General features: G+C 37.3%; 1 protein-coding gene across 2 annotated transcripts in view; it reads left to right on the forward strand.

Moving 5' to 3' along the window:
- Positions 1-7,258, forward strand: part of LOC306998031 (NACHT, LRR and PYD domains-containing protein 3-like) — a 72,963-nt gene extending 65,705 nt beyond the window's left edge. For both annotated transcript variants that reach the window (XM_079611761.1, XM_079611762.1), the window contains 5 exons: positions 1,860-2,033; positions 2,374-2,547; positions 4,754-4,927; positions 5,438-5,599; positions 6,447-7,258. In XM_079611761.1, coding sequence (XP_079467887.1) covers positions 1,860-2,033; positions 2,374-2,547; positions 4,754-4,927; positions 5,438-5,599; positions 6,447-6,519 — 757 coding nt within the window. In that variant the 3' untranslated portion in view covers positions 6,520-7,258. The remainder of the gene's footprint in view (positions 1-1,859; positions 2,034-2,373; positions 2,548-4,753; positions 4,928-5,437; positions 5,600-6,446) is intronic.
- Positions 7,259-26,309: the final 19,051 nt, after the last annotated feature.

The following is a 26,309-nucleotide window of genomic DNA, read 5'->3' on the forward strand; positions in this document are numbered from 1 at the left end:
TCCTCTGGAGGCAAAACGTCCTCTATTAGGCTTCGGCTATGGCTCTAGGGTTGTTGTGAAGGTAGGGGCGGAGCATAGAGACTATGCCGTTTCTCGTCTGTTACTCTAGAGTAGACCAATTCACTTTATGGAGGTATACTGCCCCCATCTGGTATGGAATGTGGAGTATGACTTGATTTTTTTGCCAGACAATACACATGGCACCTTTAAATATGTGCTAATTTGCATATATTAAAAAAATTAAATCCGAGTATTGGATAAAGCTAGGTTCAACATTATTTTTTCATTGTGTTCACATATTAGATGGGGAAAAATTACAGAGGGATTTATGGATATCTACTTTTGTTATCCTGTAAATCAGAATTATACTGTGAATATTCTTAAAAAATAGATTTTCGCCACGTTTTTTGGAATAAAATGTTACATAAATCAGGCAAGGAATAATATATTTACAAATCCCTCAGTAGATGTCTTCATAATATAACTAGGCACAAGACTGGACGGTTTGGTGTATATCAGTGCGACTGAAGTGGAGATTTCAGACTTGGAGAATGAGAGAAAAGTCATTTTGAGAAAACGGGCTTTAAAGGGGTCGTTGATTATGATTTCACTTTTCTAACTTTAGTTAGTGTGTAATGTTGATGTTTGATCATAAACAACATCTGCAAAGTTACAACGCTCAAAGTTCAAAGCAAAGGAAGATATTTGCTTTTAAAGAAAAGGACGACAACAAACGGCTGGTAGGAACTACACGACATTCCTCCCAGGTTAGTGACATCACCAACCCTAAAATTTACATAACCCCGCCCCCTGAACACGATTTATAGATTATCATGACAGAATATGCTAATCAATGACTAGAAGATAGTTAACTCCACATCAGCTGCATAAATTCATCAACTAACCATTCAGAAATGTCCTGTTGCTTCTACATGTCACTTCTTCTTGAGTCTCTCCATCATTGTCTGACTCCGGGTTGAACATGAACTAAAAGTTTTAGAAATTTCGTGTGTGTGTGTGTGTGTGTGAAAAGGACACAAGCTGTTGAAGCTCCGCCCCCTGTGCAGCTCATTTGCATTTAAAGGAACAGACACAAAACTACATATTTTTGCTCAACTTCAAAAAGTGACAACTTTAACATGCTATATAAACATATCTGTGGGGTATTTGAGCTAAAACTTCACACACACACACTCTGGACATCAGAGACTTATTTTACATCTTGTGAAAAGGGCATTATACCGCCCCTTTAAAGATTGCATCAGCCAATGAGATTGCGCATTTAGAGTTAAATCCCCCCTTTTACTTTCACGATTGGTTGCTGATATACAGGAAATGACCATATTTGGACCCGACAGCATTGTACAGGAGAGAGAGAGCTTTCTAACGGTGTGTGTGATGACGGAGCAGACGGAGATCGCGGAGCAGCGGATGATTTATAACACCAACTTTTGTTGAATATATGAGAAATCTACACACGCAAACAGACAAAGTGCAGTAAAATAAAGACCTAAATGTGTATTTCTGACTTTTTTCCACCACAAGTCTGAAAGAAGACATGTTATTGAAGACAAATATCCCAAAATCTCAAAATTGACCAGTGAAAAAAACCCAGATGGTTTTGCCTGCCGTGTCTCTCCTTAAACTAACACACTTTATTCTCAATATCTCACAGTGAGTCTGAGTTCACATTATATTTCTGCACACATTTTCACCGTAGTATTTTGAGATCTGGTGAAATAAAGATGAAGATCTCTCTTCCTCTGTCTGCTTTATTTGCTGATGAAGATGATGTGACGTTACAGAATAAACAGTTTTATTTTCTTCTGTCTTATTTTCTTCTCTCTCTGCTAATGTAGTTTAAGCTGCTGTGATATGACAGATGAAGGTTGTTCTGATGTGACTTCAGCTCTGAACTCAAACCCGTCACACCTGAGAGAACTGGACCTGCGCGGGAATACACTAGGAGACTCTGGAGTGAAAAACCTCAGTGATCTACTGATGAACCCACAACTCAAGCTGGAGAAACTACAGTTAGTGTCATTATACTGTACAGCAATTACAGTGTGACTGAAGTTTATTTATCTGAAGACAGCAGGGCTTGTTTCATTGTTTATAGCAGTGCACTTTCCCTATTGCTCACATTTTATGTGTTTTTATCTAGATAGTAATTGTTTAACTTCCACCATTTGATACAATGTACTGATTGTGTACATGCAGAAATCTGCCTTTTCAACAGAAAATAAAGAAGAGAGACGTCAAATAAATGTGTGACTGGGTTTCAGAACAGACTATTGGACACTAAATGCTGCTGTAGCTCTTCAATAAGATGATCATCATAGATCTGAACTATTGTTATTTCTCTGTCTTCAGTCTGAGTGGATGCAGTATTACAGAGAAACAGAGTCTCATCCTGACTTCAGCTCTGAACTCAAACCCGTCACACCTGAGAGATCTGGACCTGACCGGGAATACACTAGGAGACTCAGGAGTGAAGCACTTATGTGCCGTACTGAAGGATTCACACTGTAAACTGGAGAGATTGAGGTCAGTCACGTTCACATACAAGAATCAAAATGCTTAAAATCACTTCAACAGTTTAAGGCGAGACACTACAGGTGAATAGGGTAAAATGTGTAACTAGCAGATATCACCATGAAACTTTCCCAGTTGATTGCCTACATTAAGATGAGAAAAAAATGTATGACAAGTTTTCTGTAATTTAATGTTTAAATATGCAAATTAGGCATTGTCTAATTAAATATGAGCTAATTTGCATATATTTAAAAAAATGAAATCTGAGTATTGGATAAAGCCAGGTTCAAAATTCTTTTTTTTATTGTGTTCACATATTAGATGGGAAAAATTACAGAGGGATTTATGGATATCTACTTTTGTCATCCTGTAAATCAGAATTATACTGTGAATAGCCTTAAAAAATAGATTTTCGCCACGTTTTTTGGAATATAATGTTACATAAATCAGGCAAGGAATAATATATTTACAAATCCCTCAGTAAATGTCTTCATAATATAACTAGGCACAAGACTGGAAGGTTTGGTGTATATCGGTGCGACTGAAGTGGAGATTTCAGACTTGGAGAATAAGAGAAAAGTCATTTTGAGAAAACGGGCTTTAAAGGGGTGGTTGATTATGATTTCACTTTTCTAGCTTTAGTCAGGGCTGCCAACTCTCACGCATTGAGCCTGAAACTCACGCAATTGGCCCTTTCCACACGCTCTCATGCCACACATCCATTTTCTCACGCAGAAAACAATCGCAAAGCAAAGAGGACACTGACAACGACAGACAAGACAGAGCAGGTTACTTTTGATATAAAATAAATGATCAGCTCTCAGATTCTGTCAATTTTATTACGCAATTCAAACAATAAATACCGTTTTGGCGCTTGTAAATGTGACGTGACAGATCTCTGTAGCGCCTCAGTTCAAGCGGCACATAAACCGATCAACTCTAATTCTTCTCGGCTCTGCTCTTCTTTACTATTAGTAAATAAACCCGAACTTACCGAAATGTATATGCCTCGGATCAACCAGTGTTTTTCAACCGCGGTAAGAAGTCAATAAAACAGGCCGGCTAGAACAATGTCACATAAGTTACATTTACATCAGGAAAGCAATCTGATGACCATTTATAGGCTGGAAAAATGAGCTATAGAGTTTTGTTAAATATCTCCACTATATTAGGCTACATATTATATTTTTACTTATATCATTAAAATATTATAAAGTTGTTATTATAATAAAGAACGCATTGTATTTCATTTAAGTTGTTATTTTTAACCTTTCATAAAAATAGCCTGGGCTCTCTGTTTACAGCATTAGTGATTTATTTTTTAACATGTATCTACTGTAACTAATAATTATAAAAAATAATCGATATTGAATCAAGATGTCAAGCAATAATAAATACAGTAACCTGCCAGTAATTGTAACCATGCAGCTAAACATTGTAACATGTTGTCACTAAACTTAATAAAAATAAGTTACCAAATGTTTTGACAATCACAACTTATTGTGATGCAAGGTTGTTGTTTTTTCACATACATCTAAAACTTCACACACACTCTGGGGACATCAGAGACTTATTTTACATCTTGTGAAAAGGACATTATACCGCCCCTTTAAAGATTGCATCAGCCAATGAGATTGCACATTTAGAGTTAAATCCCCCTTTTACTTTCACGATTGGTTGCTGATAAACAGGAAATGACCATATATGGATCCGACAGCATTGTACAGGAGAGAGAGAGCTTTCTAACGGTGTGTGTGATGACAGGGAGCAGACGGAGATCGCGGAGCAGCGGATGATTTATAACAGCAACTTTTGTTGAATTTATGAGAAATCTACACAAGCAAACAGACAAAGTGCAGTAAAATAAAGACCTAAATGTGTATTTCTGACTTTTTTCCAGCACAAGTCTGAAAGAAGACATGTTATTGAAGACAAATATCCCAAAATCTCAAAATTGACCAGTGAATAAACCCGATGTTTTTGCCTGCCGTGTCTCTCCTTAAACTAACACACTTTATTCTCAATATCTCTCAGTGAGTCTGAGTTCACATTATATTTCTGCACACATTTTCACCGTAGTATTTTGTGATCTGGTGAAATAAAGATGAAGATCTCTCTTCCTCTGTCTGCTTTATTTACTGATGAAGATGATGTGACGTTACAGAATAAACAGTTTTCTTTTCTCCTGTCTTATTTTCTTCTCTCTCTGCTAATGTAGGTTAATAGGCTGTGATATGACAGATGAAGGTTGTTCTGATGTGACTTCAGCTCTGAACTCAAACCCGTCACACCTGAGAGAACTGGACCTGAGCTGGAATACACTAGGAGACTCTGGAGTGAAAAACCTCAGTGATCTACTGATGAACCCACAACTCAAGCTGGAGAAACTACAGTTAGTGTCATTATACTGTACAGCAATTACAGTGTGACTGAAGTTTATTTATCTGAAGACAGCAGGGCTTATGTTTCATTGTTTACAGCAGTGCACTTTCTGGAGTTTCCCTATTGCTCACATTTTATGTGTTTTTATCTAGATAGTAATTGTTTAATATCCAGCATTTGATACAATGTACTGATTGTGTACATGCAGAAATCTGCCTTTTCAACAGAGAATAAAGAAGAGAGACGTCAAATAAAGAGTTAAAATGAAAGAGAAGAAACCGTGTCTTCCAGCGCACAGAACTAGTGTGACTGGGTTTCAGAACAGACTATTGGACACTAAATGCTGCTGTAGCTCTTCAATAAGATGATCATCATAGATGTGAACTATTGTTATTTTTAAACTAAAACACTTTATTCTTAATATCTCACAGTGAGTCTGAGTTCACATTATATCTGTGTAAAATTCTTCACATTCAGGATTTGTAAGATAATCTCTCTTCCTCTGTTTGTGTCTTTCTAGTCTATGTCGCTGTGGCATTACAGATGTTTCTTCTCTAACTCAGTCTTTGACTGACTCAAAAGCACTGCAGTTTTTAGAAGAGCTTGATCTGAGAGGCAATAATATAGGAGACTCAAAGCAGCGGCTCAGAGACGAGCTACGAGACTCAAACTGTGTCCTGAGGTGAGGAAACATCACTCTGAGATATTAAAGACATCTTCATTTTCCTCTGATATGTGAACACACCTTTCAAACATTCGTGAAAGGAAATTATTATTATGCTTTATTGCAACAAAGGGTTTGTGTGGGAACACAATGTGAAGTTATTGAAATGTTGAACACACAGGAGGAAAGAGAACAGAAGCTCACGGTCACAGCTTTACACATCAACACCTGCTTTATGAACTGTGTCAGTAGAAGTGAATCATTTCAGTGTGAAAACAGACTTGGTCAGATTGTAGGAAAGCGCTGCACTCCTGCTAAACTCAGTGCAGGTCCAGCTTCAGCTCACAGGAGAAATGTCTCTGTCTCCAGTGTGTTTTTACTGGGACGAGCCACACGTCACACTCCTCTACACTTACTTTACTCTCAGTGATTTACTAAGAGCCGACAGACATGTTTAAACTAGAGGACAAGCGGCTTTAACTAAAGGTGTGTGTTTAACTCAAAGTAACATTAGTATTTGCTCCCTGTGGTTTATTCCATACGCCGTACACTCATTAGTTTCTCCTTTACAGAGACTCAATAGGAGTCGCACCGACACACACACACACACAACACACACACACACACACACACACACACACACACACACACACACACACACACATGAACATTATTCAGGTTTTAAATCTATTACTGTATATTTAAAAACACAAATATCTATGCAGGATCATGTAAAGTCGGTAATTAATCTGATTACAGGAATTCAATTTAACTTATTTGTACTCAAAAAAATGTAATTGAAATATAATAATTTGCTCTTTGTTCCTCTGAACACTGATGTTTTCTCGTCTGTTCTACTTTACAGTGTAGATGAAGATCGATCACCAAACGTCGGTGGATTGTTTACATCATGGTTTAAATCTGTGAAACGGAGATGAGAGGAGCAGAAACCATCAGGAGATCCACAGAAGAGTCACTGCTGTCTATGAGGAGAAATAACTGTGTGATTAATGTGTGTCATACAGGAGGAAGAGACTCAGACTTCACAGTTCAATAAAGCAGCATGTGTGTTAGCATGCGTATTAGAAACATGTGATATTGAATGATTAATGTTGGTTTATTATTCAGCCAAATGATGGTTTAGTTGTAATTAAAGGTGAACAGAGGAAGAAGCTCAGATGAGTGTCCGCAGAAATCTCCACTATCAGGCCTGCAAATATAATCATGTTTGGGTTGAACTCATCCATATGTAACGGGGAATTTAGCCGTTATGTAGGGAAAATGGATAATGACTGCTCTGGAAGTTTGGACAACGAAAGGATCCTGGTCCCCGCTCCCCAAACGTTTTAGCCTCGTTACACACTAATGTGTGAATGTGGTTTCTTACTTTATTGTGTTAGAACACTATAGATTGACAAGAGTAGGCTTCAGGTATGATAATGTCGCACGGTGGCTTCCTGAAGTGAAATTGCATATGTGAAAACAGTGTGTTATGCTCCTCCCTCCCCAGATCTAATAAGCTTCCCTACTCCCTAGCAGCTCTCAAATAAAAAAGATATACTGTAAATAAGTGCAAAAAAACAATCAAACAGAATTTATTTCTTTAGATTTCTTTTTCTAATGAGTGGTTACTTCTTCTGTCTAAAGGAAGAATAAAATAAAATAATTTACAGTCTTTGTGTTGTCTTTTGAATTCACACCAACACTTTCAACACTGAAGTTGTAAAACCCTTTCACTTGTGATGTAACAGATCCCTTTGGATAAATCAAAATTAGATAATTTACAACGTGACAATTTGTACACTAACAAATCCTCACCTTTTCAAAAGATCACCTTCAAACAATCACATTTGAAAACAACAAACATAAAAAAACTAAAACATTCCATCAAATTCCACCTCTGAATAAGCACTTATATAAAAACGTCCCTTTAAATGTTTACTCAGTTCACCATTATCAGTTCAGTCACTGGAAAATAATAAGGAAAAATCAGGAAAATACCAGTTCGTAGGACGATGAATTAGAGTGCGTTGTCCGTACGTTGGGTGCGTTGCAATAACTGAAGATCACGTGTTTAAGTGTGCAAGTTAAAAAAAAAAACACTCAACTTTGTCCAAAACTTTCACAGATAAACTGTCTCAAAAAGAAAACCAACCTGAAGATGAATCAAACTGAGATGTCACTTGAATGGCAGGGTAACGACAATCTTCAAACTTGAATCAGCGGAAGAGTTATGTCTCTGCATTAAAGGAGAACTCCGGTCAATTTTAACATTGAGCTCAATTTTTAGTAAATTTGGAGTGCTATCAATACAGAGAACAACGACAAAAATCGGTGTTGCCTACACAGTGTTATCCTATTTTTAAAATTTGCACCCTATTGACTTGAATGGGGTCTAATTTTAAACCTGCTTTTATCCTCTTAACATCCTTGATGTGTCATACAAGTGCCCAGCCATGTTAGATGATTCCTTCAGAGTGAACACGGTGAATCTGACTACAGTAGATGTGAAAGATATTAATAAAAATTATGTTATATCAGCCAGCGCACAGACCTCTATTTAGTTCCTGTTTTCGGTCGAAGTCCAAAGTAGTCGATTGTCGAGTTCACGCGCATAGGTTTACCTATGATCACGCGCGTGAACTCGACAATCGAACAGTGATCCATTGCGAATGGAGAGTGTAATTCTGCGATGCGTGTTTCTTCGACATGTCCTAAGATAACAGTGCAAAATATTAGTAAATCTATTTTACTGAATTTATGAGAAATCTACACACGCAAACAGACAAAGTGCAGTAAAATAAAGACCTAAATGTGTATTTCTGACTTTTTTTCACCACAAGTCTGATAGAAGACATGTTATTGAAGACAAATATCCCAAAATCTCAAAATTGACCAGTGAAAAAACCCCGATATTTAATCGCCTTAAAGGGGAACTCCAGCGCAAAATGAACCTTTGGTCTAATTACACATTGTTACCTAGTCAACCGTTATTCTGAGATTTGTTTTCATGATTATCGAATGTAAATAGTTTTATCTCTAAAAACAGTTTAGCCTATAACGCTAGTATAACGCTAGTATATGGGGCATGGAGTAATGACATATAAAAATCGCTTGTTAATACCACTAACAAGGCTCAAAATAGCCCCACACTAACACGGCAGCATAATGAAGGTCCCTACCTTCAAACCGAAGCATTGAGAACTTTGTCATTGTCCAGACAGTTTAATAAGAAGATATTTTATACATACAGTCAACTTCACGTATACAAGCAGAAGCCATCTTAGAAAAACAGACTCGATCAGTCAATTAACGAAACGCCGATCTAAATGCGCTGGACCATATGAGATTCTACACAGTTCAGCGCATTTGGATCGTCGTTTCGTTATTTTCTTATTAAACTGTCTGGACACTGTCAAAGTTCTCAATGCTTCGGTTTGAAGGTAGGGACCCTCATTATGCTGCCGTGTTAGTGTGGGGCTATTCTGAGCCTTGTTAGTGGTATTAACAAGCGATTTTTATTTGTCATTACTCCATGCCCCATATACTAGCGTTATACTAGCGTTATAGGCTAAACTGTTTTTAGAGATAAAACTATTTACATTCGATAATCATGAAAACAAATCTCAGATAACGGTTGACTAGGTAACAATGTGTAATTAGACCAAAGGTTAATTTTGCGCTGGAGTTCTCCTTTAAACTAACACACTTTATTCTCAATATCTCTCAGTGAGTCTGAGTTCACATTATATTTCTGCACACATTTTCACCGTAGTATTTTGTGATCTGGTGAAATAAAGATGAAGATCTCTCTTCCTCTGTCTGCTTTATTTGCTGATGAAGATGATGTGACGTTGCAGAATAAACAGTTTTCTTTTCTTCTGTCTTATTTTCTTCTCTCTCTGCTAATGTAGTTTAAGCTGCTGTGATATGACAGATGAAGGTTGTTCTGATGTGACTTCAGCTCTGAACTCAAACCCGTCACACCTGAGAGATCTGGACCTGACCGGGAATAAACTAGGAGACTCTGGAGTGAAAAACCTCAGTGATCTACTGATGAACCCACAACTCAAGCTGGAGAAACTACAGTTAGTGTCATTATACTGTACAGCAATTACAGTGTGACTGAAGTTTATTTATCTGAAGACAGCAGGGCTTATGTTTCATTGTTTACAGCAGTGCACTTTCTGGGGTTTCCCTATTGCTCACATTTTATGTGTTTTTATCTAGATAGTAATTGTTTAATTTCCAGCATTTGATACAATGTACTGATTGTGTACATGCAGAAATCTGCCTTTTCAACAGAGAATAAAGAAGAGAGACGTCAAATAAATAGTTAAAATGAAAGAGAAGAAACCGTGTCTTCCAGCGCACAGAACTAGTGACTGGGTTTCAGAACAGACTATTGGACACTAAATGCTGCTGTAGCTCTTCAATAAGATGATCATCATAGATGTGAACTATTGTTATTCTTAAACTAAATCACTTTATTCTCAATATCTCACAGTGAGTCTGAGTTCACATTATATCTGTGTAAAATTCTTCACATTCATGATTTGTAAGATAATCTCTCTTCCTCTGTTTGTGTCTTTCTAGTCTATATCGCTGTGGCATCACAGATGTTTCTTCTCTAACTCAGTCTTTGACTGACTCAAAAGCACTGCAGTTTTTAAAAGTGCTTGATCTGAGAGGCAATAATATAGGAGACTCACAGCAGCGGCTCAGAGACGAGCTACGAGACTCAAACTGTGTCCTGAGGTGAGGAAACATCACTCTGAGATATTAAAGACATCTTCATTTTCCTCTGATATGTGAACACACCTTTCAAACATTCGTGAAAGGAAATTATCATTAAGCTTTATTGCAACAAAGGGTTTGTGTGAGAACACAATGTGAAGTTATTGAAATGTTGAACACACAGGAGGAAAGAGAACAGAAGCTCACGGTCACAGCTTTACACATCAACACCTGCTTTATGAACTGTGTCAGTAGAAGTGAATCATTTCAGTGTGAAAACAGACTTGGTCAGATTGTAGGAAAGCGCTGCACTCCTGCTAAACTCAGTGCAGGTCCAGCTTCAGCTCACAGGAGAAATGTCTCTGTCTCCAGTGTGTTTTTACTGGGACGAGCCACACGTCACACTCCTCTACACTTACTTTACTCTCAGTGATTTACTAAGAGCCGACAGACATGTTTAAACTAGAGGACAAGCGGCTTTAACTAAAGGTGTGTGTTTAACTCAAAGTAACATTAGTATTTGTTCCCTGTGGTTTATTCCATACGCCGTACACTCATTAGTTTCTCCTTTACAGAGACTCAATAGGAGTCGCACACACACACGCACACACACACACACACACACACACACACACACACACACACACACACACACACACACACACACACACACACACACACACACACGTGAACATTATTCAGGTTTTACATCTATTATGTTTAAAAACACAAATATATATGCAGATCATGTAAAGTCAGTAATTAATCTGATTACAGGAATTCAATTTAACTTATTTAAAAAAAAAGAAGTAATTTAAATATAATAATTTTCTCTTCTGTTCCACTTTACAGAGTAGATGAAGATATATATGATATATATATATGATATATGTGTTATCATGAGGAGCAGAAACCATCAGGAGATCCACAGAAGAGTCACTGCTGTCTATGAGGAGAATAACTGTGTGATTAATGTGTTTCATACAGGAGGAAGAAACTCAGACTTCACAGTTAAATAAAGCAGCATGTGTGTTAGCATGCGTATTAGAAACATGTGATATTGAATGATTAATGTTGGTTTATTATTCAGCCAAATGATGGTTTAGTTGTAATTAAAGGTGAACAGAGGAAGAAGCTCAGATGAGTGTACGCAGAAATCTCCACTATCAGGCCTGCAAATATAATCATGTTTGGGTTGAACTCATCCATAATTATTAAAATATTTCTAATCATGAATGTGATTGTCAAGTATTGCACATAAATGTTTCAAAGATATAACGTTTACATGTAACTTTTAAACATTTACATTATCTCTCTAACACAGAATATGTTTATTGTTATTGTTTTATTGTATATGAAGTTAGTTATGTGTGTGTCTGATGCACAGATCTACAGTGTATTGTCTTTGTTCTGTGGAGTCTCTTCTCCTCTACATACCGACTAAACATGTTTACCAGTTAACAGCATTTGTGTGTCTTTCACTCGCTCCTCAGACAGCAGACGGATGTGGGCCACGGCAGGCAATGATGCGGCACTGCAGGCCTTCTTATGGCCCCGCACAAAATGTGTGTGAGCCGGAAGTGGCCAACATGTAAAATGGCAAATATGGCCCAAATATTTTAACCTGTTAGCCTTCAGCGCCACTTTTGAAAAATCCCCAGAAATTGCATACCCAACCTAAAAAAGATTCAATTCATTGACCCTTTGTCCTAAAAGCTCAAGTATGGTCTCATTTGAAAGCTGACACCTGGCACTTTATTGGAAATGTAGAATTAATTATTGTCATAATGAAAAAAAAATTATGAATAGCTTCAAAGTTGTGTAAGTTATTAGAAATTTATTTTTATGAAACATCTTCATGAAAATTAAATTGAAGTTGGCCCGTCAGCACTCTAGAAATGCACTCCAGCTAAAGACACATGTCTGACCATGTTATATTTAAAATTTGAAGGTGATAAGTCTAAAACTCTGTATTTTGTTAAATGTTTTTCAAGATCATCTCAAATGACTTTATTTTGAATTGACTCTAAAATGCAAACTTGTGTTTATTGTCATCTATTAGCATCTATTCAGTCTATTGTCTCTATTGTTTTGTGGTGCAAACGAGCCCCATTCAGTGTCACTCTCTCCTGCTCACATTTACACCTTTCCAGCCGGCTTATGGCCATAAATATTATTTTCCTTTGTCCCCATTATAATCGCTAACGACTGGCTAATCACGGTGTTTCACCCCCTAATTTCTTTCATAATCTTCACTTCACATTTGAAACTGTATCAAATGCCTTTCTCAAATAAAGAAATATTTCAGTAAGCATTCCGATTTAGAAAAAAAATCATAAAAAATAACAGCTAGATGGCAGGTGCAACTAGAGAGCTAGCTAGCATGTTAGCTTAGCACACCATCAATACACGACAATTTATGAGATTAAAACCCTGTTTTATGCTCCAAACTTACTTTATAGCGCAAGTCGAGTGTTTTAAATAATCTTCTATGAGCTTATTTGACTTCAGAAAAGAAAATCAGACAGAAAATAAATGAGTTTATGGTATTCTGCATGTTTGTAAAGTCTATATCGATTAGCATTGCATTATACATATAATCTATTATTATAAAAATACCTGACATGGCTCGAAGAACACAGGTAAATCAAATATCATTGCAATCATGTTTATTGTCTTCAAAACATCTTTATCTGCATGTTATAGCGATCTCTGAAAGCTAACGTTAGCTGTGTTTATGTCAGTGACGTCCTGGAAGGTCACAGGTTATTGTTCTTCTTCGTGTGCTCCCATATTTGGAAAAAACTGTGCATAGAGCGCCCTCATTCTGCTGTATGGATTGAAAACACAGTACATCAGAGTATCCAGCGCTCTTTATGTATACATCGACGCATTTGGATATAAATTCAATAAATATTATTCCTGTCTATAGAAATATGATGTAAACCTATGATAATATATCAATATTTCTCCAAATCTGCACATTTTTGAGCCAAAAGCCCTGAGGAACGTTGTTTTGTCACGCGTTCTCAAGACAACAGCACCGGAGTTTTTTTCTGAATGGAGCAGCTGACGCTCATAATTCATATTAAAGGTATCGACTCATTTTTTCATTACATAAATCCTGACACAAATTAAGACATAACTGTCACTATAAGTTTCTCAGAATACAATAGTGGTCAAATACTGAAACGTGAGACTTATATATTTTTAATGATGTATAGTTTGTCAAGGTAATAACATTAAATCTGATAGTAACTTTGAACTATTTAAAAAAAAAAACGCTTCAGAGCGTCCTCGCTCTGGTGAAGGCTAACAGGTTAAACCATCTAGTATATAGATAGAATAGTTTTAAATTCTTTGTGTTCAATATAAAAATATTTTCAAGCAAGTGTTACAATTAACGTCACCCATGGGATAAGTTGTAACATTATTTTGCATTTCTGTCAGTTTTGGTGTAATTGTAGCCTATGAGAACGCCATACTCGGCTCTTACTCTTGAGCCAAAACCGAAATGTTCGGTGCTGCCTTGCTCTCCCTAGTTTTCAGATTTAGGTGTGGAAAAAATGGCTCAAATTGCTCCATACCTACAAAGTTTAAAAGAAACCCCACACTCACTACTTATGTACACTATATTCGGTAGGCTCATGTATCATGACAGCAATTTTGAATTTCCTCTAAAAAAAATTGCCATTTCCAGGCATCATCAACTAATGCCTCCCAGACTTTTATTCAGATCAACATGATATTTGGTCTGTACATCTAAAGGCCTTTGTACAGTGCACACTACTAAATTAGTTTAATTAGATTTCGTTGAAGAGCGTGTCTGTGGCCCTTTTAAATTTGCAATATTGCCCACTGTTTTCCTAAAGCCACTGGTGGTAGTGGCACCTGTGCAATGGCCTGATCAATGGTGCTTTTTAGCTCTAATTCATAATGTCATTGTTATAATGTTATTGTTAATTCATCATTTTGCATGCTTCACAAATATTTTTTTTGTAATGTTTTATAGATCCATACACCTGTCAGATATCCGAGACGGGCGCCTTGCATCCAGCAGGGTTGTGGTGGTGCGCTTCATGGAGTCAGAAGCAAATGTACCCAGCATGCTGGACAAAATTAAACTGGCAATGGGTAACAATGAGGCTTATGTTATTACTGATGTTCACGGCAATGAGGTCTTGGAGTCAGAAGGCACAACTGGTAAATATGGGTTTGGTTTCTCATTACCTTTCTACAAGTGTGATGTTACAGACTTTAATCAGTATTGTCAATACAGGTTCATGTTATTGGAGGCAGAATTCAAGGAAATGCCATGCTGTGGAAAGAGCTGCATTCAGGCAGTGGCAGCAGAGGAAGGCTCAAATGAGGTAATGCTATTATGAAGTGTGGTGTGTATCACATGTTATATGCATGCATCAAATGGTAACATTTAGGGATGTAACAATATATCATGTCACCAGGGTTGGGGAGTAACGGAATACATGTAACTGCGTAATCAGGATACAAAAATCCAGTAACTAATTAGTTAGTTGCGTCAAAAAAAGTAGTAATCAGATTAGTTATATTTTGAAAAAAGGGGGAATACTTTCAGGATTACAATGATTTAATTTAAAACTAAATAAATCAGTATTTTGGCATAATAACACTATATTAAGCGCTGCTTGATACAGTAGTTCATGGTCCTGTTGTCAGTAATGACTCGCATGCGCTAATAACAGCTGTCTACAATCTCCTCGGACGCGCAGAATGAATCACTGCTTCTAGAAACGATGCTTCCCTCGGGTAAAAACGCTTTCAATTCATAGATGCTAGAATCTGTAGAAGTTAGGAGAGTATTTTTTTTATTTATTTTTTTTGTACCCAAAATGTCCTTTCTTAATCACTTCTCACTTAATGGGATGTTCGCTGTCTAGGTAACACAGGGGAACTGCCAACGCCCAAGTTCAGTCAGGCAAATTAAGAAAGATCACGACTTTAGTCAACATGTAGGCATATTTTTAAGTAAACTAATGTAGATTGTGTGTAGAATTTTAAATGTTTTTATTTTTTCCTTGCAGCCTATATGTAAAAATAAAACAAAATAATCTGTAATACCATACTGTAGCCACTACATGTCTGTATATCCTTTACATTAATATATATTCAGGGCTGTGAAATTCTAACTTTTATTTATTAATATTTGACCTTGAAGTAATCCAAAAGTAATCAGATTACATTACTTTCATATTGTGGTACTTGGATTACATACTGAATACTTTTTTTTAAAAGTAAAATAACTGTAACGGAATACATTTTTAAAGTAACTGTGGTGTATTTAGTACTATTTAATATGTGCATTAATGTTGTCCTAAAGGCTTGCCGTAGTTTGGCTAGTGTGGATTCTGCGCATGTCATAACGAGTTTGGAACCTGTATCCCACCTGTGGAGTTTTGTATGTGATGCCCCGATATTTGATATAAAGCAGTTTAACGCGTGCTTTGCCTAGTTATTTAAGTACACCACATAATTGGCGACGAGATAAATCGGTTTAGTGGAAATGGCATACTTTTCCCAAAGACCGGACGAGTTCAAGCTGGAGAATGAAGCATGGTCTGCCTATGTTGAACGCATGGAGTTGCTGTTCGAAGCTCATGAAGTCAACGATGGAAAAAAAGTTCCAATATTGTTGAGCTCAGTCGGCGCATCTACGTATGGCCTTCTACGCAACCTTGTCCAGCCTGACAAGCCAAAGGACAAAACCTTTAATCAAATTGTGACCATTCTAAAGGATTACTATGAACCTAAACCATTGGTCATTGCCGAGCGTTTCAGGTACCGTAAATGTGTTCAGAAAAGCGGCCAGACAGTGACGGAATATGCTGCCGAGCTGCGCCAACTCGCTGCAAAATGTGATTTCGGGGATAGGCTGGATGAAGCTCTACGTGATTCTGGCTCAGTTCTGAGGCATGCCAGCGCAAATTACTCTCAGAGGATAGACTGACTTTTGCGAGAGCCGTAGAGCTTGCTGTTAATATGGAGACAGCCCACCGAGACGCGCAGCAGTTGCGGAAAGGTGATGACGTCACCGCTGTTCACAAGGTAAAGGAGAGACAGCGCTCGCCCTCGAAACAAGAAGGGTGCTATAGATGTAAAGGAAAGGGTCATAGCGCCAGCGATTGTTTCTATAAAAATGTAAAGTGTCATAAATGTGGCAAAGTCGGGCATATTCAGAAGGCATGCAGGACTGGGGGGCAGACACGTGACAGGCAGGAAAAAAGGGGGAAGAGAAACAGTGAGCGCAAAGATAAAAAAATGACGGGCTACGTTCGAGCTGACGAAATAGAAGATGACATTCTGATGTTTTCTGTGTTCAGTGCAACTGGTGCTGGCCGACGGCCATACAGGGCCATTTTTGATGTAAATGGGAAAAAAGTGCCTATGGAAATTGACACAGGAGCAGGAGTCAGCATTATATCAGAACATGTGTATGAGCAGTCATTCTCAGATGTGCCACTGGAGGGCAGCAGCGTCACACTGAAGGGTTATTCAGGAGAGACTATTCCAGTGAAAGGACAGTTTACTGCAAAAGTGGCTTATGGAAATCAGATTGCTGATCTACCGCTTATAGTAGTGGCTGGAGGAGGTCCCTCTCTGTGTGGGCGTGAATGGCTGGATCAAATCAAACTGAACTGGAAAATTATTAAAAAAGTCACAGAAAGCGTTATGCACCCAACAACTAAATCCAAGTCAGTTCAAGATGTGTTAAATAAATATGCTGATGTTTTTAAAGACGAGTTGGGGACGTTAAAAGACATTAAAGCAGCAATTTCTGTGAAGCCTGACGCAGTTCCAAAGTTTCATAAAGCCCGTGTCCTACCCTTCGCAATGAAAGAAAGGGTAGAAAAAGAACTGGAGCGTTTGGAAAAAGATGGTGTTATCAGCCCTGTGAAGCACAGCGAGTGGGCTGCTCCAGTGGTCCCTGTAACCAAGCGGGACGGTGGACTCCGCTTGTGCGGCGACTATAAAGTAACTGTGAACATGGCTACAAACACTGAAACATACCCACTACCGCGCATTGAAGAAGTTCTGGCAGCATTATGTGGGGGGAAGATATTCTCCAAAATTGACCTGGCAGCCGCCTACCAGCAGGTCCTTTTAGATGACGAGTCAAAAAAGTATACAACTGTGAACACGCATAAAGGACTGTTTGTGTACAATCGGCTTTGCTTTGGCATTAATTCTGCTGTCAGTATTTTCCAAAGGATCATGGAGAACGTGATGAAGGATCTCAACGTCGTGGTCTATTTGGATGACCTGCTGGTGATGGGCAGGGACGAAACTGAGCATCTGCTGAACCTGGACAGAGTTCTACAGCGGCTGCAAGAAAATGGCCTAAGAGTTAAAAAAGCTAAGTGTGACTTCGGAAAAACACAAATTGAGTACTTGGGTCACATGTTGGATGGAAAAGGAGTCTACCCTTCTAAAGACAAGGTCAGAGCCGTGCATGATGCTCCAACACCCACAAACATTAAAGAGCTGAGAGCTTTCCTTGGGTTAGTGAACTATTACGGTCGATTTTTGCCGCAGCAAAGTACTGTTTTGGCCCCACTTTACAGACTGCTGAAGGACCAAACGAAGTGGGGGTGGAGTAAAGTGGAACAGAGCGCGTTTGATAGGTGCAAAGAAATGTTGGCCAGCAACAGGGTGTTAGTTCACTATGATCCGAACCTGCCGCTCTCTCTAGCATGCGACGCTTCAGCGTACGGAATTGGAGCCGTTATTCAGCACACAACACCTGATGGGCAAGAGCATCCAATAGCCTATGCGTCTCGTACGCTCTCGCCAGCGGAGAACAACTATTCTCAAATTGAAAAGGAGGCGTTGAGCCTGGTGTATGGAGTGAAGAAATTCCACCAGTATCTGTGGGGGCGAAAGTTCAACTTAAGCACCGACCATAAACCTCTGCTCACGCTGTTTGGAGAACATAAAGGGCTTCCAACAATGGCAGCAGCGCGTATACAGAGGTGGGCCATTATTCTGTCTGCCTATGATTATCACATAATCTATCGCCAGTCAGAAGAACACGGCAACGCAGATGGTCTGTCTCGTGTTCCACTGCCGGAAACTACGGACGCAGGAACAGAGAAAATAACAGCATACCTGCATGCACTAATCTGTGAACACCTGGAAGATGCACCACTGAGTGCAAAACAGATTTCCAAGGCGACCCGCAAAGATACAGACAGAGGTGGAAAGAGTAATAAAATATTGTACTCAAGTAAAAGTACTACTACTTCAATGAAATTTTACTTAAGTACAAGTAAAAGTACCGGTCTAAAAATCGACTCAAGTAAAAGTAAAAAGTAGCTCATTTAAAATTTACTCAGAGTAAAAGTTACTTAGTTACTTTTTTAACAGCGGGGGTGGGGTGGGGTGGGGGGCTCTCCCGTGTAGGGTTGTAACGGTATGAGATTTGCACAGTATGGCAATGTCTCCGAAAATATTACTGTTAAAGGGATAGTTCACCCAAAAATTAAAATAAGCCCATGATTTATTGACCCTCAAGTCATCCTAGGTGTATATGACATTCTTCTTTCAGAGTTATATTTAAAAAGTCCATTAAAGTGCCTCTATTCACCATAAAAGTGCTCCATACGGGGTTAATAAAGGCCTTCTAAAGCAAAGCAATGAGTTTAAGAAAAAAAATCCATATTTAACGTTACAAAGTAAAATTCTAGCTTCCGGCCAAACGCAGTCTACTTGCGTCTATAGCACAACTTACGCAATTTATGACGTCGAAGTAGCGTAGTGCGTCATGGCATAGCGTAAATATCAGCAGTACGTCGCATTCCTCGCATAAATTGCGCTTTAGACTTAAAGGGCACCTATTATGCCCCTTTTCACAAGATGTAAGTTAAGTCCAACACACATTTATGTTCAAACATCATGTAAAAGTGAATTTTGCATAATAGGTGCCCTTTAAGTGGAATCTGTATGTTCGTGTGGCTGGAACCTAGTTATTTTACTTTGTAAAGTTTTAAATATGGATATTTTTCTAACACAAATTCATCGCTCTGGTTCAGAAGGTCTTTATTAACCCCCCGGAGCCGTGAGGAGCACTTTAATGATGGATAGATGCACTTTTATGGACTTCAAAACAGAAACGGCCATTCACTGCAGGATATTTGTTAATATAACTCCGATATTTGTTTGAAAGAAGAATTTCACATACACCTAGGATGACTTGAGGATGAATAAATCATGGGCTAATTTTAATTTTTGGGTGAACTATCCCTTTAATCAATTAATAAATAAATAAACGGTATCATTAAATTATTGTTATTATTATTATCATCAGTTAAAAAAATGACAGTTAAATGAATGAAAACAGTTTTTTGGTTTAACAAATGCTTTTATTATAACAAACTTAAAATTATTTGTTTGTTTTGTTTATTAAAATTTCAATAAAACATGTCTAATTAACTAAATTCAATAACTGACCAATGACCATTAGATTAACTATTTTTAACATTAATAATATATTAAAATGTTTAAGAATAATCCTATGAAATGTATTTTATTCAGAAAATGTATTTTATTAATACAAATAAATGTAAACTTTATCCTTTTATTTTTTGGGAAAGTTCTGCCGAACAGATTTATTAAATTAAACCATGGACCCAAAAAAAGATATTCCTTAAATAATGTTAAATTTTTTTAAATTCAAATTATTGTTGTTATTATTTTGAGAAGTATGTTCTATTGTAGGCATACAATAGTAATAAACCGGTAGGCTATTTCTATCATAATTTCTCCTAGTAACACTAAACTTTTATTTTGACGGGTTCTAGTGAAGACCTGTTGTAGAGTGTATTTGACAATGGTTTTTCTCAAATAAAATGATGAAAATGCTCATTAGGCGTTCTCTCAGACTCAGAGCAGCTCTCTAAATGTTCATGTAGCCTATTTCATGTCCTCATATTGTTTGTGAGACGCTGAAAACACAATGAGCATCAGGCATACTTGAGTATGTAGTAGGCTACAGACGCGACGCAGCTCATTCACACAGAGGCACGCAGAACAAGCATATTTACATAGCAGTCTTTTTGCGCTTTAATATTCAGAGACCATGTCGCAATTTATTGCACAGCTCTACTTTCAATTTATTCATATAGCCTACATCATTGCGTGTTTTACGTGGAACCTGCGTTATGTAAATTGAATTTTCATTTGGATTTTGAATTCGGGGATTCACTCTGCAAACGGGTGTTGTGGCAAAAATTCATCAAACAAACATCACTGCGTAAGGGAGACTCGGAGTCAAATTATAAAAATTTAAAGTATTTATTCTTGCAAGAAGGAGCAGTCTAATACACAGCTGTTACCCTGTGCAGAAGAGTGACACACCCCCAGACAGACTGAACCAGCTTTTATCTAAGATTCAAGGTCTTCTTCTTCAGAGCCCTCCTCCCACAGTAGTTTTCCATCCAGTGGTTTTCCATAGACAAGGAAGCCATAACACTAGTTTAGATTCGTCACTAAGCCCCCCCTGCATCAAATGGCCTTCTGACATCTAGGTCAGAGGTCCTCGTTCGTCTGTTCTCTGGAGTGTCTCTCCCTTCTGCCTTCCCAGGTACATAAAAAGAATCTTCTCTCACTACAAGTGAGAGTCACACATGTGACATTCTTTGAATCATCTATATTTTACTAAAGATCAATGAATATCCTAAAACCGCCACTACACTCCTCACTTTTTATCATTATTAATCAAACATAATAATAATAACAACAATAATAATAAATGCAAGTTCAAGTCATTACATCACACATCATAAAAATCACTCTCCTTGAACCTGTGAATAAAAAAAGTTTAGGATGAAGAAGCATAAGGCTGTTTTTGTGGGGAAAGTCCCCAAAATATTTTAGCAAGCACGTAAATAGGTTTACTAATGCCGGGCTCACTACCGCAGTCACACTAGTAAGGAAAAAGATTATAGCACAGTAGGAAAACAAACATATAAAATTCAAATCATAAAATCCCTCAGTTTCAAAACATATCCATCGTTCTCAGAAAGAAAAGAAAACATCAACACATTTAACTGTAATCTCTACTTGAATCATCTGCATAATTTTGTTCATCATCCCCATCATCATTCATTCCAGTTTTCTCATATTCACCCATAAATAACAAAATTATCAGAATAACACATACAATCATAACTCCTACACATTCAACATTTTCCCCATCCCATTTCCCTAACCATATTTTGTTCTTTTACTTTTAATTCAATCAGGCAGTGGTTCTACTTAATAAGCTTCAACAATAATCCCTATAATTTACATTAATTAATGGATCTTCTCTTCCTCAAAACATTTGCCTTAAATATTTTCTAATGAATTAGTAACCAATCAAATCATTTGTCATATACCAATATCAATACTAAGCTCTATTTCAATATAATCAGATAAAATCCTCAAAATCATCACAAAACCACATTCTTAATTCATTAGTTGGTCCACATCCTCCTCCAGGCGTGTTGATCATCTCGTTTGCCCCATGGACTAATGGGATCACCACCACACCCCCAATGGAATGAACCATTTCCTGCTTACTGTCACCTGTGAATGGAGACTTTAAGTATTTTGTTAGTGAACGCTTGTCTTTCCCTCTCATCCCTTTTGGTGTGACCTGTTGAATTTTCACCATCTGTTTACAAACTGAAACATATTATCATTAGACATTTCTTGCTTAATAAAGTCAGAGTCCTTTTCCCCTGAAAAACACATATCCACGTTAACAAGTCAATATTCATACATTTGGAAAACAGAATCAGTTCAGCTTGATCCAATCCTCCTGACATTCTGCAAAAGGAAAATTTTAGGTTAAGGTGTAGCACCTTTCTGCCACAATAATAACAATCAGGCCAGGACAGTTAGCAAAATTCATCCATAGCCATTATTCAACACATTTTGCCCTGTCTCCCAATTCTGCATGCTCTCTGTAAAGCAAAACAAATTTCGAGGTTATCATCAGATAGTAAAGTACGTATTTTCTTTTGTCTACTATTCTGCCACGGCCTTCGATGCCCTTGGAAACGTCCTGTTGAAACAATCCAGACAGCAATTTTGTTAGGCAGAAAAATGGCTTCTTCCAGGGCTTTTACCCAATTACCCCTTAATAAACCATATTTGGCAATTGTTATACCACCCCCCTTTTGATGGTCGACACAACTCGATCATCAATTTAACATAACATTTAACATAGTGTCTTCAGACAAATTTTCTCCAGACATCTTTCTCTGTCTCTGAAACAAAATATTAAATTCTTCACTTAAAGCCACAATCTCATTTTCTTATCGAAGTATTTGAAGGGCAACGGCCCTCAGTCTCGCCCCGTATCCTGCTTTTTCAGGTCTGTTATTTTGTCTCGCAACTCAGTCCTCTTCAACCATTTTAAAGTCATCAATAGTTTATCAGGTCAGGTCGTGCTGTACAGACTTGGTCAATGTCAGTCAAAAAAAACAAAAACATTCTCCTCTTGTTTACGATAATCATATATGGCTCTCTCTGGATAATTTTATATTGACTTAGCCAATGTGTCCCTTTGTTGTTGCCGTCAAATCTATAACTGTACAACTCCACAATTCCAATTTATATAAATACCTAAACTTATCCAAAAGTAATTCAAATCCACATCATAAATGACAAAAGTAATTACTACCAGACGGAGCGTGATCTTAAAGCTCGTCCCATGTTCTCTATCATCTTCTCATCAGATTCACTCAGCATTTGCCTTCTTTACAATTTGTCACTTGCCTTAACACATCTGTAATGAAAAAACACTCTCCAGAGGTTAAAGACACAATATACTCACTATTCAGGCGGAATAGCTGCCCTACACTTAACACCTACAAGACATAAAGTGCTGTCACCATCACACACACTCATGCTAGACACACATACAGCATGTTAACTGCTCATTTACAATGTTCGCTTTTTTTTTTATATTAACTCTAAAAGTATAATATTTAAGGTTTAAATAAGATTTAACCTTCACATCTTTCTGTAGCTTTTATATAATTTTACATGGCCTTTCAAATGTTCTATCTGTTCATTATTCATTTTGTCCCTTTAGAAAAGTCAGCTGCTTTGTTTTGGTTCATTATCATTATTTTGTTTAAGCTTGCCTTACCATGCCTGATAACAGAAAGACAAACAGAGTACCAAGTCCCTTCCTCCACTCAGCAGTCTCTCTTATACAAATAATATTTTCAAACAGCCTCCTAAGACTGAAACTTAATTAATCATAGAACCCTTAATAGTTCATAAATGTTAATATACAAATGTTTAACTCAAATTAGAACCATTACAATAATCTAAAATACATTATGCTCTGAGTATTTATAAGGTTATCTTTAGTTTGAATACTTGTATAAATTCTCAATTCACCTAACCTTTGTTATCCAAACTCTACAAAAACGGTCTTAATCTATAGCTATCACCATGTCTAACCTTCAGGAGTTAAAACCATCTTATAGACATATTAGTTCAAAATCAACACATGTTCCTGATATAAATTAATAAGTTATGTTACTGTCTCCCCAACAAATAAGGACAATCACCTCATGGTCTCAGCTGACTCTTGAAAGCACATTTCACATTAGCTCTTTATCTATAATTTCCATCAGACTTGTCACAATTGAAAACAAGCCATACAGTGAATTGCGGGGTTTTCTCTGGTGAGTGGTATAGAGGAACTTACATTCTCTCGGGTCAGACCGTCGCGATTCCTCACACAGCATCTGACCTCCCAATGCTATGCTGACCCCGGTTGGCCTCCGGTAATCAGCGCTCAACTCTCATACCTTCTCACATATGGCACCTCCATCCGGAGGTGCCCAGTGTTATTGCGTGACCTCCCTGCCTTAGGTATAGTCCCCTGGCCAGAAGGATCTGCCCCGTCGTTGGATAGGCCACTCGTACCCACTGATGACCCGCTCACACAATCAGTTTTCTTCAACAGAACTCAGCTGTTTTCTGGAGCTTAGGAAAGGCACATTCAAGAGTCACCTCTATCTGGACTGCATGCCTAATAAATGTTAAGGGAGACAGGCTAATAACAACACTATTTAATCACTCAATCTGTTAGACCTGTCTCAATCAACAAAATCTCAGTGAACTTTATTCACATCCGTCTATTCAGTGTACATCTATAGCATGGTCATAGGTCCTGTGTCATGGTGAAGGCTAAGATCAGACAAATACGTTACTGGTCCTAAAATAACAAAGTACAAAAATGTCACTTCTGTCATTCAGGTCTACATTATTATTTTAAAGACTCCTTTAAAGTCATTCAGTTTTACAAATCTAAAATATTTAAGTACTAATTGCCCTCTGAATGGCAATGATTTCTTTTAACATGATTTCTTTTAACATGATTTCTTTTAATTTCTCATTATGCTATAATTTTCAGCTGAAACACTATAAATAGCTTATTGTCATGACAGGCTAAGATAACAGCCTTCTGACATTGAATGAGACAGAGACTCTGAGGCCTTCAGGACTTGGTACACTTTTTGTCATACTAAACATTCTCTACTTTAGCTACTTTATCTTTTAATTCTAGCCCAGTTTAAGACATCTTTGCCAGCAATTACATACGTTTTCAAAATAAAAAATAATTTTATAGTTGTCTTTTACTCATACAGGGAATTTAGACATTAAAAATTTTCCACTCATATGAGTCTGCCACACTGGCAGTTTCAGTCAAGTCCCAAAGCTTATCTTTTGAAACCAAACCATCATCTTCTAGCTCCTTCATGGTCAACACCAAGCTGTTTGTTTAATCAGATCCCTTTCTACAAAATTGTTTTTACATTTAGCAACCCAGTGCTACTGCTTCTGCTTATTTGATATTAAATACAAATAGTTCTCAATAAGGTTTCATTATAACATCTCAATTTTAGTTGTCAGATTCTCAATTACAATCTGCAAAAAAAATGTTTAAGCGTTTCATTAAAAGACAATCATCTTTTTAGTTACCTTTACAAATATTTTCCCTATCTGTAATTCTACATTTACTGGTACTTTAGTTATTTTCCTTTTAAAAGGATTTCCTTACGACTTAAATCTTTCAACTTTCTTTTCTCTTTCAATCTACTTACGACTTCCATCTATCAACTTTCTTTTCTCTTTCAATCTACTTACGACTTCCATCTATCAACTTTCTTTTCTCTTTCAATCTACTTACGACTTCCATCTATCAACTTTCTTTTCTCTTTCAATCTACTTACGACTTCCATCTATCAACTTTCTTTTACACCTTTCTGAGTGGGCATTTACAGTTACTGCTAAATGCAGCTGACCACAATTAAAACACTCTCTGTCCCCTTCTCATATAGCTCGATCTCTCTGTGAGCTTTCAAACAGCTCCAACTTACTGACACCCTTGACGCAGTGTGTTCCAATCAGTTTTGTAAACACAGCTGATAAGCAGTTCTCTCTATTCTTTGACAGTCCACCAGTGGCGGATTCAGTCACACTAGCCAAATCATAATTTTCATCATTATTGGCAGAACATTAATTTTCTGCACGGAAATGCATAAATTGTTTTAACAAAGTTTTCACAAAGTTTCTGTTTAACTTTAACACTTGTCCAGGGAAATTATCCCCGACCCATAATTTCCTTTATAAAACAGACAATGTCTTTTGCCTTCAATGACTTAATATCAACCAAATATCTGACATTTTACATTATTGAATTTCAAAATCTGTCTTTACATCTCTCTAATTCGGTATTATCATCAACAACAGTGATTACAATAGCAAGTACACATTTAACACCCAGAAGCCGGGCTGAATAAGCACACGCTGTTGCTGTACTCCCAGCATAGCTGGAGTCTTTAGGTTCAAAAGATAATGGTTGTCAAACCAAAAATAAACATAATTTCACTCTTTATTTTACCACTAAAATATAGGATTATTCAGCATTTTGCTTAAAGAAACATTC

The sequence above is a fragment of the Phoxinus phoxinus genome, assembly GCF_949152265.1.
Source record: "Phoxinus phoxinus genome assembly, chromosome: 5".
NCBI lineage: Eukaryota > Metazoa > Chordata > Actinopteri > Cypriniformes > Leuciscidae > Phoxinus > Phoxinus phoxinus.